We start from the raw sequence: 15826 nt of genomic DNA on the forward strand, positions 1-15826 counted from the left end.
TCTGGCTCTCCTCCAGTCAGAGTATAAAAGCAGGGACAGTCCCACTGCTGAGCCAGAAAGCAACAGAGGAGAGAAGAGACACTTGAAGACAGTTTCATCAGACAACCAGAGGACTCAACCCTGAACACAGAGAGGATGCTGTGCTCTCATGGACTCCACTCTGCCGTCAGTCCACTCATGGACATCTACCTGCCTGTTCGCAGTCTGTGGCCAGAGGTCAGACCTCTGCTCCACCAGCAGCATCTCCTGCAGAGGAACCTACAGGAGCTGTGCAGCAGTCTGCAGCTGAAGGACAAACTTCAACACAACGTCCTGGAGCAGACGGAGCCTTTCCAAACCAGCGTGGCCGTACAACCAGCCTCCTACCAGCTGGACAAAGAGGGACATCTCTTTGGACTGACCCTGGACGCTTCAGGCTTTTCCCCAGACGAGCTGTCTGTCAGGCAGGTGGGCAGGAAGCTGAGAGTCAGCGGGAAGACGGAAAAGAAGCAGGAGGACGGGAAAGGCTGGTGCTCTTACAGGCTGCAGGAGTTCAGACAGGAGTTTGATCTGCCTGAAGGGACCAACCCTGAAGCCGTCACCTGCTGCTTGTCTCCAGACGGAAAGCTCCACATCCAGGCAGCCAAAACTCCTGCTGAGGAGGCCGAGAGAGAGCTGACTATCAGGAGGAGCTCAGAGGAGGAAACACAGCAGACTGTGTGCTCACAGGATGAAGACAGCAGCACAGACACACACAACAACACACAGGATAAACCTGAACACATGGACTGAAGCTCATGATATTGATTATATCAAACTGTCATTGTTACTTTCAAAATGAATGTTAAATTACCTTTGTTCTTTTCTACCTGGATCTAATAAATAATTGTGCAAAAAATGATATCTGTTGACTTTTTATTATCAAAACAAAGCCATTGAAAAATAACCAAACATTTCATCTTGACTCTCTGTGAGAAAGTGCTGTAGGCGCCTCATTGCTAAATGTGTTACCATGAAGCAAAGAACAACTTTTGAGATTAAATGTTTCAGCAAATCAGTGGCAGAATACACAAATCCAGCAGCAAAAACTGACCATTGAAAATGAAGTATAGAACAGTAAATAAAAAACCAAATCAAGTTACAGAAGTAGAAAAATACTTGTGATTCCTCCGTGACCTTTTCTCACTGTATTGAGCCCTGGTGTGCAATGGGAAAGAATGAAACCATCTGAAAAGCTGCTCACATTAAATATGATGCACTTTTTTTAACTTTTTAATTTCTTCTTTGTGTTTATGTTTTTTAATAACATGCTCATATACCAAAATAACAACCTAAACTGAACAAAAATATAAATCAACAAGTAAATATGTCAATTAACAGAAGGTAAGAGCACTTTGTGTGTTACACACTTCTTCTTCTCTCTACCTTGTCGGCATCATTTCTTCATACCGCTGTTTTCAAGGTTGTGTAGGTATGAACATTAAAAAAATTATTTTGAACATGAGTTGTCTCGTGTGAAAATGGACCACATCAATGAATTTCAATGTTTTTAGCAGTGGTGGATTTGTGTGTTTTCCTGATGGCAATTTGTCGCCGTATAGACAGTGATTGTAGTGTAGATTTCTAGGAATTGCCTCAAATTCAGTTGCGTGAATACACGCAAAACATGAAAACAAAAACAATCAGTGAAGCTCCTAAAGTTGTGTCAACTTTTATGTTTGGGTTAACTGATGGGTTAACTGATCTCGCAAGTGTTGTGCATTTTGATAAAATGTATATTCTCATTCTTTGTTGCTACTTTTTGACTGTTTCATCACGAAAGCTCTGAAGGAAACTTTGTTATATACATTCATAGTGACTCTAAATGTTTTGGGAAAGCCATGTCATTCTTGAACAACTGCTCTCATACAAAGTACAATTTCAGTCTTTATAATAATTTTCACCTATCGTGTCTGTGTTTGTGCATGTGTGTGTGTGTGTGTCCCTGCAACATGATTAACTTTCCCTCATGTCAAACAGTCTTTTCAAGATATGATAAAGAATCACAAAAAGGACTGAATTTAACCTCAGATGAGAGATTCACAGTCAGATTATTAATCTCTTATGCATATTGAACATGTTTTGCCTTTTAATAAAGATTCAAAACGAATTAAAATGCATTCATTCTGCAGTGACAAGCGTTTCAATCAGAATCTCAAGATGAAGATCAGGTTCAGTTTATTTTTCATGAAGATAAAAAGTTAACAGATGTCATTTTATGCAAAATTATTTATTAGATCCAGTTAGAAATGTACAAATGTAATTTATAGTTTAACACTCATTTTGAAAGTAACAATGACAGTTTGATATAATCAATATCATGAGCTTCAGTCCATGTGTTCAGGTTTATCCTGTGTGTTGTTGTGTGTGTCTGTGCTGCTGTCTTCATCCTGTGAGCACACACTCTGCTGTGTTTCCTCCTCTGAGCTCCTCCTGATAGTCAGCTCTCTCTCGGCCTCCTCAGCAGGAGTTTTGGCTGCCTGGATGTGGAGCTTTCCGTCTGGAGACAGGCAGCAGGTGACGGCTTCAGGGTTGGTCCCTTCAGGCAGAACAAACTCCTGTCTGAACTCCTGCAGCCTGTAAGAGCACCAGCCTTTCCCATCCTCCTGCTTCTTCTCCGTCTTCCCGCTGACTCTCAGCTTCCTGCCCACCTGCCTGACAGACAGCTCGTCTGGGGAAAAGCCTGAAGCGTCTAGGGTCAGTCCAAAGAGATGTCCCTCTTTGTCCAGCTGGTAGGAGGCTGGTTGTACGGCCACGCTGGTTTGGAAAGGCTCCGTCTGCTCCAGGACGTTGTGTTGAAGTTTGTCCTTCATCTGCAGACTGCTGCACAGCTCCTGTAGGTTCCTCTGCAGGAGATGCTGCTGGTGGAGCAGAGGTCTGACCTCTGGCCACAGACTGCGAACAGGCAGGTAGAAGTCCATGAGTGGACTGACGGCAGAGTGGAGTCCATGAGAGCACAGCATCCTCTCTGTGTTCAGGGTTGAGTCCTCTGGTTGTCTGATGAAACTGTCTTCAAGTGTCTCTTCTCTCCTGTGTTGCTTTCTGGCTCAGCAGTGGGACTGTCCCTGCTTTTATACTCTGACTGGAGGAGAGCCAGAAGCTTCAGGAACTTTCTGGTAGTTACCAGATATCTCCACTGGATGGTGCTGTTTCACGAGGGCATGGACGTTACTTGAAGCGTCCAATGAACCTTAAACTGACTGAGCTGATGTCAGGACATAAATCTCAATACTCAAAGTACATTATACAACCACTTTCACAATTTCTTTCGTAATAAATGACCCGACCATTTATTAAGTTCAGTTCTGATCAAAAACTGTCAAATATTGAATAACAATTAAGATTTTAAACTTCTAAATCTCAGTTTGATTATCTGATGCTAAAAAAAGTTTCCATAAAGATTTTAAATGGACCACCCTTTCAATTAATCAGAAGAAAAAAGCATCTCAAAATGAAACTACATGTCGAAAATATGATTTATATTCCTACTTACAAAATGTTTCCTCTCTTCACAATATGACACTAAATGACTTCTTATCCAAAGATTTCCAAAAACAATTTGAATATGTTTTCCTCATATTAAGGCTTTTCTTTTTTTTTCTTCTAAAATTGATGTCTTTCTTTCAATCAGCAACTTAATTGTATTAATAATCTGTAAAGGAAAGACATAACATGATGTATATAGCTTCATGAACTGAATGCGGACAAAGAAAAATGACCACAGTTGACTTCCTCATCTTAGACACGTGAAATTGCACCACCCAGTGGAGAAGTTGGGTAACTACCAGAAAGTTCCTGAAGCTTCTGGCTCTCCTCCAGTCAGAGTATAAAAGCAGGGACAGTCCCACTGCTGAGCCAGAAAGCAACAGAGGAGAGAAGAGACACTTGAAGACAGTTTCATCAGACAACCAGAGGACTCAACCCTGAACACAGAGAGGATGCTGTGCTCTCATGGACTCCACTCTGCCGTCAGTCCACTCATGGACTTCTACCTGCCTGTTCGCAGTCTGTGGCCAGAGGTCAGACCTCTGCTCCACCAGCAGCATCTCCTGCAGAGGAACCTACAGGAGCTGTGCAGCAGTCTGCAGCTGAAGGACAAACTTCAACACAACGTCCTGGAGCAGACGGAGCCTTTCCAAACCAGCGTGGCCGTACAACCAGCCTCCTACCAGCTGGACAAAGAGGGACATCTCTTTGGACTGACCCTGGACGCTTCAGGCTTTTCCCCAGACGAGCTGTCTGTCAGGCAGGTGGGCAGGAAGCTGAGAGTCAGCGGGAAGACGGAGAAGAAGCAGGAGGATGGGAAAGGCTGGTGCTCTTACAGGCTGCAGGAGTTCAGACAGGAGTTTGATCTGCCTGAAGGGACCAACCCTGAAGCCGTCACCTGCTGCTTGTCTCCAGACGGAAAGCTCCACATCCAGGCAGCCAAAACTCCTGCTGAGGAGGCCGAGAGAGAGCTGACTATCAGGAGGAGCTCAGAGGAGGAAACACAGCAGACTGTGTGCTCACAGGATGAAGACAGCAGCACAGACACACACAACAACACACAGGATAAACCTGAACACATGGACTGAAGCTCATGATATTGATTATATCAAACTGTCATTGTTACTTTCAAAATGAATGTTAAATTACCTTTGTTCTTTTCTACCTGGATCTAATAAATAATTGTGCAAAAAATGATATCTGTTGACTTTTTATTATCAAAACAAAGCCATTGAAAAATAACCAAACATTTCATCTTGACTCTCTGTGAGAAAGTGCTGTAGGCGCCTCATTGCTAAATGTGTTACCATGAAGCAAAGAACAACTTTTGAGATTAGATGTTTCAGCAAATCAGTGGCAGAATACACAAATCCAGCAGCAAAAACTGACCATTGAAAATGAAGTATAGAACAGTAAATAAAAAACCAAATCAAGTTACAGAAGTAGAAAAATACTTGTGATTCCTCCGTGACCTTTTCTCACTGTATTGAGCCCTGGTGTGCAATGGGAAAGAATGAAACCATCTGAAAAGCTGCTCACATTAAGTATGATGCACTTTTTTTAACTTTTTAATTTCTTCTTTGTGTTTATGTTTTTTAATAACATGCTCATATACCAAAATAACAACCTAAACTGAACAAAAATATAAATCAACAAGTAAATATGTCAATTAACAGAAGGTAAGAGCACTTTGTGTGTTACACACTTCTTCTTCTCTCTACCTTGTCGGCATCATTTCTTCATACCGCTGTTTTCAAGGTTGTGTAGGTATGAACATTAAAAAAATTATTTTGAACATGAGTTGTCTCGTGTGAAAATGGACCACATCAATGAATTTCAATGTTTTTAGCAGTGGTGGATTTGTGTGTTTTCCTGATGGCAATTTGTCGCCGTATAGACAGTGATTGTAGTGTAGATTTCTAGGAATTGCCTCAAATTCAGTTGTGTGAATACACGCAAAACATGAAAACAAAAACAATCAGTGAAGCTCCTAAAGTTGTGTCAACTTTTATGTTTGGGTTAACTGATGGGTTAACTGATCTCGCAAGTGTTGTGCATTTTGATAAAATGTATATTCTCATTCTTTGTTGCTACTTTTTGACTGTTTCATCACGAAAGCTCTGAAGGAAACTTTGTTATATACATTCATAGTGACTCTAAATGTTTTGGGAAAGCCATGTCATTCTTGAACAACTGCTCTCATACAAAGTACAATTTCAGTCTTTATAATAATTTTCACCTATCGTGTCTGTGTTTGTGCATGTGTGTGTGTGTGTGTCCCTGCAACATGATTAACTTTCCCTCATGTCAAACAGTCTTTTCAAGATATGATAAAGAATCACAAAAAGGACTGAATTTAACCTCAGATGAGAGATTCACAGTCAGATTATTAATCTCTTATGCATATTGAACATGTTTTGCCTTTTAATAAAGATTCAAAACGAATTAAAATGCATTCATTCTGCAGTGACAAGCGTTTCAATCAGAATCTCAAGATGAAGATCAGGTTCAGTTTATTTTTCATGAAGATAAAAAGTTAACAGATGTCATTTTATGCAAAATTATTTATTAGATCCAGTTAGAAATGTACAAATGTAATTTATAGTTTAACACTCATTTTGAAAGTAACAATGATAGTTTGATATTATCAATATCATGAGCTTCAGTCCATGTGTTCAGGTTTATCCTGTGTGTTGTTGTGTGTGTCTGTGCTGCTGTCTTCCTCCTGTGAGCACACACTCTGCTGTGTTTCCTCCTCTGAGCTCCTCCTGATAGTCAGCTCTCTCTCGGCCTCCTCAGCAGGAGTTTTGGCTGCCTGGATGTGGAGCTTTCCGTCTGGAGACAGGCAGCAGGTGACGGCTTCAGGGTTGGTCCCTTCAGGCAGATCAAACTCCTGTCTGAACTCCTGCAGCCTGTAAGAGTACCAGCCTTTCCCATCCTCCTGCTTCTTCTCCGTCTTCCCGCTGACTCTCAGCTTCCTGCCCACCTGCCTGACAGACAGCTCGTCTGGGGAAAAGCCTGAAGCGTCTAGGGTCAGTCCAAAGAGATGTCCCTCTTTGTCCAAGGAGGCTGGTTGTACGGCCACGCTGGTTTGGAAAGGCTCCGTCTGCTCCAGGACGTTGTGTTGAAGTTTGTCCTTCATCTGCAGACTGCTGCACAGCTCCTGTAGGTTCCTCTGCAGGAGATGCTGCTGGTGGAGCAGAGGTCTGACCTCTGGCCACAGACTGCGAACAGGCAGGTAGAAGTCCATGAGTGGACTGACGGCAGAGTGGAGTCCATGAGAGCACAGCATCCTCTCTGTGTTCAGGGTTGAGTCCTCTGGTTGTCTGATGAAACTGTCTTCAAGTGTCTCTTCTCTCCTGTGTTGCTTTCTGGCTCAGCAGTGGGACTGTCCCTGCTTTTATACTCTGACTGGAGGAGAGCCAGAAGCTTCAGGAACGTTCTGGTAGTTACCAGATATCTCCACTGGATGGTGCTGTTTCACGAGGGCATGGACGTCACTTGAAGCGTCCAATGAACCTTAAACTGACTGAGCTGATGTCAGGACATAAATCTCAATACTCAAAGTACATTATACAACCACTTTCACAATTTTTTTTCGTAATAAATGACCCGACCATTTATTAAGTTCAGTTCTGATCAAAAACTGTCAAATATTGAATAACAATTAAGATTTTAAACTTCTAAATCTCAGTTTGATTATCTGATGCTAAAAAAAGTTTCCATAAAGATTTTAAATGGACCACCCTTTCAATTAATTAAAAAGAAAAAAGCATCTCAAAATGAAACTACATGTCGAAAATATGATTTATATTCCTACTTACAAAATGTTTCCTCTCTTCACAATATGACACTAAATGACTTCTTATCCAAAGATTTCCAAAAACAATTTGAATATGTTTTCCTCATATTAAGGCTTTTCTTTTTTTTTCTTCTAAAATTGATGTCTTTCTTTCAATCAGCAACTTAATTGTATTAATAATCTGTAAAGGAAAGACATAACATGATGTATATAGCTTCATGAACTGAATGCGGACAAAGAAAAATGACCACAGTTGACTTCCTCATCTTAGACACGTGAAATTGCACCACCCAGTGGAGAAGTTGGGTAACTACCAGAAAGTTCCTGAAGCTTCTGGCTCTCCTCCAGTCAGAGTATAAAAGCAGGGACAGTCCCACTGCTGAGCCAGAAAGCAACAGAGGAGAGAAGAGACACTTGAAGACAGTTTCATCAGACAACCAGAGGACTCAACCCTGAACACAGAGAGGATGCTGTGCTCTCATGGACTCCACTCTGCCGTCAGTCCACTCATGGACATCTACCTGCCTGTTCGCAGTCTGTGGCCAGAGGTCAGACCTCTGCTCCACCAGCAGCATCTCCTGCAGAGGAACCTACAGGAGCTGTGCAGCAGTCTGCAGCTGAAGGACAAACTTCAACACAACGTCCTGGAGCAGACGGAGCCTTTCCAAACCAGCGTGGCCGTACAACCAGCCTCCTACCAGCTGGACAAAGAGGGACATCTCTTTGGACTGACCCTGGACGCTTCAGGCTTTTCCCCAGACGAGCTGTCTGTCAGGCAGGTGGGCAGGAAGCTGAGAGTCAGCGGGAAGACGGAGAAGAAGCAGGAGGACGGGAAAGGCTGGTGCTCTTACAGGCTGCAGGAGTTCAGACAGGAGTTTGTTCTGCCTGAAGGGACCAACCCTGAAGCCGTCACCTGCTGCCTGTCTCCAGACGGAAAGCTCCACATCCAGGCAGCCAAAACTCCTGCTGAGGAGGCCGAGAGAGAGCTGACTATCAGGAGGAGCTCAGAGGAGGAAACACAGCAGAGTGTGTGCTCACAGGATGAAGACAGCAGCACAGACACACACAACAACACACAGGATAAACCTGAACACATGGACTGAAGCTCATGATATTGATTATATCAAACTGTCATTGTTACTTTCAAAATGAGTGCTAATTTACCTTTGTTCTTTTCTACCTGGATCTAATAAATATTTGTGCAAAAAATTATATTATTTTTATTTTCATGAAAAATACACTGAAATTGATCTTCATCTTTACCCGCGCCACACTTCAAATGAGAAAAATGTAGAATAGAAATATAAACATTCCACACGTGCAGAGGAATTCCATCCATCAAATGTATAGATAATGAATTTTTACTTGAGGAGAGCAAGTGCTTCACCGGGACAACTAATAAATTTATCCGTTGATCAATTTCAAGGAGCAATTGACATCAAATTATGTTATAAAGTGACAAATCATGGGTGATTTCTTACTAGTCAATGGTTGTGATACAATCAATCAATCAATCAATCAATCAATCAATCAATCAATCAATCAATCAATCAATCAATCAATCAATCAATCAATCAATCAATCAATCAATCAATCAATCAATCAACTTTATTTATATAGCACTTGTTCATACAATTATTGTAATACAAAGTGCTTAACATGATCAAGGTCTTAACAAAAACACATAAGACGGACAAACAAAAGGACAAACTCATAAAAGGCATCAACCCTCTTCAGCGGCGTCATCGCCACACCAGACAGTTATGTCCATAATTAAAATTATCTTCGTCGATTGATTTCTAACTGGGAAAATGTAAGTGTATACTCATGAACTACATTTATTAAAGGTCTGAGCATAACACATTATTATATGCTAATCAGGGGACATTGTCTAAAAAGTAATAAAATGCCAAAAGACCAGGCCCAGTCAAATCTTGTTTTGTCTCATAAAGAATGATGTGTCATTTTGCAGTCTGGTGTTCAGGGATGACCTGTGTCAGCACTGTTGGAATCTCTGTGCTGCTTTTAGTGGCCTTCAATGCAGACTCCAAACAATTCCAGCCTTTAAGAAGACGCTGTCTGACTTCAGAGTGAGACAAACTCCTGGGCAATCATGCAAAGGTTGTACTGTGACTTTGTCTCTTCCTGCAAGAATAACGTAAAAAAATTGTCTTAAACATTCTGAAATCGCTGTCAGTCTGATTCCTGTGTATTCTGTCTCCCTGATGTTTTCTACCAGGAAATTCTCCTGACAACTTGGTCCTCCGAGGCGGATTCCAACATCCCTCTCACCACCAGCATCAGGGCTGAAAGGTGCACGGAGAAAGGCCAGTCTGGTCGTTCCTAGAGAGAAGTCCTCCAAACGGAATTGTTGCAAGCGGCCGGTTCCCACCGGAGGTGAGAAGGAGACGGAATCCCAACAGCAGTTAACAAACGGAGACAGATCCCGGATCAGCTGGGGTGAGTGAGTTCTCTTTTGTATGAAAGATCCTCTTGTGTGGAAGGGACGGTGTCGGATATCCGTCCATAGGCTTAGCAAGGTTGCACAGTGCGGTAAAAGTGAGTACCAGGTTACTCCAGACAAATAATATCGGGTCAAACTTGTCAATCTCGTGAAAGCGCCTCATCGCTCATATGTGTGTGAAAGAGAAGAGAAACATGGAGAGCGAAAAGAGAGAAAAAGAAAGTGTATGAGTGAAGGAGAGAGAGAGAGAGAGAGAGAGAGAGAGAGAGAGAGAGAGAGAGAGAGAGAGAGAGAGAGAGAGAGAGAGAGTGTCTTGACTCTTTGAAAGTTCAACTTTTACACATTTCAGACAATCTGACTCTTCTGACCTTAGAAATATTGTTGGTACCGTTGAGACATTTAAAAAAAAATGTTGTTAAATGTATTTGACTTATTGCCTTTTCAAATGTTGCCTTCGGTGCAGCTGCTTTGGCAATTTTTGATTTGCTTGTCTGAGTCTTATTTTTGATCAGTTAAGCCATTTTTTGTCTTTTAGAAATCTTGTCTTCCTTCAGTACCTTTGCAGTACAGACGGAAGAGACCCAGAGGCAGTGCAGTGTGTGTGTGTAGGGGACACCTCGCCACACTGAACAGCCTCGGAATAGAGAACGAAAACAAAACAACAGCGTTCTAAAGCTCGCTCCATACATAGAACATGATCAATTTCTACATCGCCGGCTTCACGGCATCACTTCAAAAGTCAATCTGCCATTAATTTGAAGGAGCAATTTTCAAGTCAGTCATTGTTTAAATGAGAGTTGAAGGGATTAAAAAAACTGCATACAACAGAGATTAAATAAGGTCAGCGCTTTATTAGATAAATGTAATAAAATAAGTAAAGTCTATTATTTATTCAAAAGCCTGTGAATGTTTTCAGTCCTGAGTTAAAAGAAGTGAGTGTGGAAGCAGTCCTCAGGTGTTCAGGAAATTTGTTCCACAGGCGACGAGCGTAGCGACTAAAAGCTGCTTCATCTTGTTTGTTTCTGACTCTGGGGAAACTGAATCAACCTCTTCACTTTAGGAAAAGCAACAATCCAAGAGATTTCAGTGTGAGTCTGTAGAAGCAAACTTATAGCCACTAGATGTCACATTCAGGCCAGTAAAACAGCTCCATAGTGTCATTCTGGAGAGAAGAAACCTCCCGAAACAAAGGACTGAGTTGATGGGAGGTCGGTGAAGCACGAAGCGCCTCTTAACTCGGGGCTCCTTTATCATGCTAAAAGTACACAAAGATGGGGTTTGACCCAGGTCAAAGGTCACAGATTGTCTTCAACACCAAGTGGCGACAGGCTCAGAGAGACATGTTCACTGTATGTAATGTGTTTGTTTCTCATCCTGATGATGATGATGATGATGATGATGATGATGATGATGATGATGAACTGAAAAAACAGCAACAATATCTCCCAAACATGTCACAAAGAAGCAACACCCACTTTCTTTTTTTTTTTTTGCCCTCCTCGCATTGTTCAGAAGTTAATGTCACGGCTGTTATTAACCAGGGCGCTCGGTCTCTCCCTGGCTCCGGTCAGACTGTCAAGGTTTTTCTTATCCCAAATATAGACCAATTGCCCCGTAAACGTGGCAGAACGGGGGTGGAGGAGGAGTGAAATGTAGTTTGTTTTTGGGGGGGGGGGGGGTTCTATTTCTGGAGCTGCTCTTTGTTTTCCAGGCCAGTGTTGACAGAATGTTTATTCAAAAGCATCCTTAAATATCTAAGGTCTGTTCCCACCATCCCTCCTCCACTCCTCCCTCTTCTATCTCCTGTCGTGTTTGTCTTTGGTATTTACAACCTCTTCCATTTGTCACACGGGAGGCTCTCCTCTCCACCGTTGGCTCCTCAGCCAAGCACATACCTCTCCTCTCCTCTCCTCTCCTCTCCTCTCCTCTCCTCTCCTCTCCTCTCAGGCATGACTCGCGCCTTTCTCCACTTTCCTCCAAGATGCTCGGTTTGTAGCGACACATAGGGAACGTTTCTTTTCTTCCTCCCTCCTTGGATCCCTCCTCATCCTATAGTTCCCTCCCTGCGGAAATCGTCACCCCCTATTCTCTGCCTCGACGTTTTCCCTCTTCCCTTCCATTTATTTCCATGTTGTCGCAGACACTTTAATTGACTCTTAATCAGCAGGGTGTGTTTGAGGCAGACAGCTTTTTATTGCCATTACAAAATCCAATGAGTAAGTCGCGTGTGTGTGTGTGTGTGTGTGTGTGTGTGTGTGTGTGTGTGTGTGTGTGTGTGTGTGTGTGTGTGTGTGTGTGTGTGTGTGTGTGTGTGTGTGTGTGTGTGTGTGTGTGTGTGTGTGAGTGTGTGTGCGTGTCCCTGCATCTTTTTATGTGAGAAGTGATATGGTGGCAAAAAACACGCCCCAGAGCTTCAGTCGAGCATGGCAGATTTTTACAAAACTTACTTACATTAAAGCAACAGGCAACTGAATAAATACTTTCATCGTGTCAAATAATTAATTTGTCGTATCAAAAATTGCACAATGGCTCTAATGCTCAGCGGAGCATGCACACGCGGAGATGGGATTGTACGTAACGCTCCTGAAATCTTGTGGGGAAACACAAACACACTGACGCCAGTTCGCTGCCATTTGATGACCGACATCACACCTAATAAAGCAGTTGCCGTGGATGAAATCCACACTGTGCTGTATGGACAATAAAAACGCTTTGGAATGAGGGCGGTTTTCTGCTCTTTCAGCTCTTTTTGTACTGATTTTTCAGATTAAGAATTTAAACGGCCATTTTTTTTCAATCATAATTCCATCCAACCGTCCATCCAGGTCATTAGTTCACCACAAGACAAACACAGAGACACAGACAACTTTCACGTTGACAAACTGAAACAGAAAACCCACACATGGACATGGAGAACATGCAAACGAACCTAAAACGCCCCTGAGCCTGGACTCCAGCTGAAGATAGCTGACTGTGTGTTGCAAGCGCTAAACACTGCTCCAGTTCATACACCGAAGAGAAATATAGATCAACACTTTTGTATTTGCTCCCATTTGCTCCCATTACACTGTGTGACTCAAATGGTGGGCACACCAGATACTGACTGGCAACACAGAAATTCAGGGGGAAAAAAAAAAATCCTTAGAATCTTTTGATATGAACTCTGAATATGTCTCGTTTGTTAGTTTGAACAGTTTGTTACATTTACGAACAAAGCAAACTTTCCATCGTGGTGAATTCCAGTTTTCAGTTCTATTTGACACCAGGTGAATTAATCGTCCCTGTAAAGATTTGACTTAATGAAGAAGTGAAGTTCATTTTAAAAGAATTCAAGTTCCACGTGCTGTTTAAGGGGCTAAACGTGGCAGCAGGTACTGTACATGCTGAATTCCTCTTAGTTTCTTATTGTGAGAATGTCTCATACGTAGTGAAAGGTCAAATATTCCGTATAAATTGTACTCACAGAGAGGGGCTTCTGGAGCATGCACGCACGCACGCACGCACGCACGCACGCACGCACGCACGCACACACACACACACACACACACACACACACACACACACACACACACACACACACACACACACACAGACTTCCTGTGTGACTATGAGGGTCTCTGGTATTTGAACAGATGTGGTCAGACTAAACGCGCTTCGATCCCCCCCTCTGACCTGAACGTGCACTTCCTGCTCCGAAAGCTAACACCCAGAGAGAACAATCGTAGTCTGTGCCCTCCAAACACACACACACACACACACACACACACACACACACACACACACACACACACACACACACACACACACACACACACGCACACACGCACACACGCACACAGTGGGCCAACACACTTCGTCACAGTCGCATTCGAGGCCAGCAGCTTGCGTGCCATAAACATGCAAGAAAACACACGTTCACAAAGGCTTCACTGTGTTTTTGTTTTCAGATGAGGTGGAAGTGAGAGGCCTCACGGTGGAGTAGTGGTGAGTGCTCTCACGTCTCGGCAAGAAAGTTGCCGGTTCGAATCCCCTTTGAATGTCCCCCAAGGTTTTCACTTGGTAAGGTTAATTGATGGCCTCAAAATGCCAGTTGGTTTGAATTCAAGTGTCTCTCTGTCTTTGCCCTGTGATGGACTGAGGACATGTCCTTCACCTTCAGTTAGTTGGGCTCGACTCCAGCAACTTGTGACCCTGAACTGGATGAAGCAGTACAGAAGATGGATGGATGGAAGTGAGAGTGAACTTGTGCTATTCTTGTGCATCTTTCATTCATAAAACATTTAGATTTGTGTCTCACTAAGTAAGAATAATAACTAATAATTGATTGAAAAGGTACATTATGATTGTTTGTGATAAATGACAATTATTGTTGTATTTGATGAATACTTTGTGAATGAAGACTTTTTAAATGTAGTGGTTTGACAGAGACAATTTGGTCATTTAAAACAAACAAAGGAACTTTTTGGAACAATTCATGACTGGATTTGTTAATTGATTATTAGAAAAGAGGTACAAATTGGATATCAAGAATACAATATTTTAGCTTAACACTGGAAAAAATTGATGAATCGTTCAACAATGTTAACAACTTAAGAAGTACAACTCAAAGAAATAAGTATGTAACAAAAGAAACCAAAACCAAGGTAGGTCTTGCAAATTACAAGCTCTCAGGCAAGACCAAATGGAAACCAGACAAGGCCTTTACTGCAATACTGGATACAAAAAACTATTGTGTGTGAATACTGTTTATCACTGCAGACAGAAACACAAATTAAAACATAACTATGCATCCATAGATAAAAGCTTCTAACGCAGTGCGTTTCTCACAACATCTGCATGAGTTTAAAGTTGTGTTGCACCAGATGCCCACAAACTTGAGTTTGAACTTGTCCCCTAAAAAATTGGTTCCTATTTTTGCTTCGCAAAATACTCCCAAAGTCATTGTGGATGTATCATACTATCTCAAACACTCTGACATGTGAGGAAATGCAAGAAATGAGCCTTTGGTCCTCATCCAGCAGTGTCTTTATTTCATTTATCGTCTCCTTTTTGCTTCATATCTGATTTCTTGTGAAAGATCCTCTGTACACATATAAAGGAATTCTTGATCGCTTCAAATAACTGTTGCATGACATTTGTTGCATGACATTTCCAAGACATTCATGAGCACTAAAAATGTCGACTCTTATCGGGCAAATGTTGTGCAAATGCCTTGTGACTGCATGCCATCTCCAGGAAAACAAGCTTTCAAGGCATCACTCATGTGACATGTGCAAAATGTGATTCCATGAGAAATGCATTGCTCATTTGTGCGTTTTCTCACATTTTCCTGTCTTCGATTAGCAATTTGTCATGCCCTGGTGAAAACAGGGGCTCAATCCGCACAAGACGGATTAAGAGGAGACAGTGTGTGCTTCATTAATCAAAATGTCACATCACCCTCCAATGCTAAAGACGGGGAGAGGCGTCTAGCGTATTAAGCCCGCCAAAGTCATCATTGTTGATGGTATGTGGCTCTATTAGAGCACATGGATGAGTCACAAAACAAGTAACATTCACGCTGAACACTTTACACAGACCAGCTTTTGAGTGACACATGTTGCAGTCCACATTTTCTTATTCAAAGTCTTATTTAGTGAAACCAGACGATGCTAAACCACATTCTGCACATATTCCAAAAGCCTGGCTGTGACCCCGTTACCCAACGGAAAACATTTGAAACATTAGGAAATAAAAACAGAGACGAAAAGGCTATGAATTGTTGAATAATTCATCTTTATTTTTTTAATGCAATACAGCCGTAGTAGGGGACCACCATCCTAACTTCTTTTGCTCTTATCAATTCAAACTGGCTTTGAATTTAGTAAACACAAGAAAATGCTAATCCATCTATTTAGATTTTATTAAATAATGTTCACATGATTGCATTTGGTTTCTATGAACGTCTTTACACTATATCCTGACTGCGTGACTCTGCGCCTGCGTGAGGTCAGCTGAAATGTGGCAGATCAGGTCTTAGCTGGGGACATCCTGAGTATTTTCTCTGTACAACTGTA

At 42.1% G+C, this 15826-nt stretch overlaps 5 protein-coding genes across 5 annotated transcripts; 3 read left to right on the forward strand and 2 right to left on the reverse strand.

Moving 5' to 3' along the window:
• Positions 1-135: 135 nt before the first annotated feature.
• LOC308117425 (heat shock protein 30-like) lies at positions 136-771 on the forward strand (the record flags this gene model as incomplete). Its single annotated transcript, XM_080476295.1, has 1 exon — positions 136-771. One exon carries the CDS (start codon positions 136-138, stop codon positions 769-771), a length of 636 nt encoding a protein of 211 aa, XP_080332421.1.
• A 1574-nt stretch (positions 772-2345) lies between these two features.
• LOC308117994 (heat shock protein 30-like) lies at positions 2346-2981 on the reverse strand (the record flags this gene model as incomplete). The annotated part of the gene is made up of 1 exon (XM_080477155.1): positions 2346-2981. One exon carries the CDS (start codon positions 2979-2981, stop codon positions 2346-2348), a length of 636 nt encoding a protein of 211 aa, XP_080333281.1.
• A 961-nt stretch (positions 2982-3942) lies between these two features.
• Positions 3943-4592, forward strand: LOC308117391 (heat shock protein 30-like; the record flags this gene model as incomplete). Its single annotated transcript, XM_080476248.1, has 1 exon — positions 3943-4592. The coding sequence occupies exon 1, from the start codon at positions 3957-3959 to the stop codon at positions 4590-4592; it is 636 nt and encodes a 211-aa protein (XP_080332374.1). The 5' UTR covers positions 3943-3956.
• A 1574-nt stretch (positions 4593-6166) lies between these two features.
• On the reverse strand, positions 6167-6796 carry LOC308117515 (heat shock protein 30-like; the record flags this gene model as incomplete). The annotated part of the gene is made up of 1 exon (XM_080476435.1): positions 6167-6796. One exon carries the CDS (start codon positions 6794-6796, stop codon positions 6167-6169), a length of 630 nt encoding a protein of 209 aa, XP_080332561.1.
• Positions 6797-7773: 977 nt separating this feature from the next.
• LOC308117939 (heat shock protein 30-like) lies at positions 7774-8409 on the forward strand (the record flags this gene model as incomplete). The annotated part of the gene is made up of 1 exon (XM_080477061.1): positions 7774-8409. The coding sequence occupies one exon, from the start codon at positions 7774-7776 to the stop codon at positions 8407-8409; it is 636 nt and encodes a 211-aa protein (XP_080333187.1).
• Between the last annotated feature and the right edge of the window lie 7417 nt (positions 8410-15826).

Source organism: Lipophrys pholis (genome assembly GCF_963383615.2).
Source record: "Lipophrys pholis genome assembly, chromosome: 12".
Taxonomy (NCBI): Eukaryota; Metazoa; Chordata; class Actinopteri; order Blenniiformes; family Blenniidae; genus Lipophrys; species Lipophrys pholis.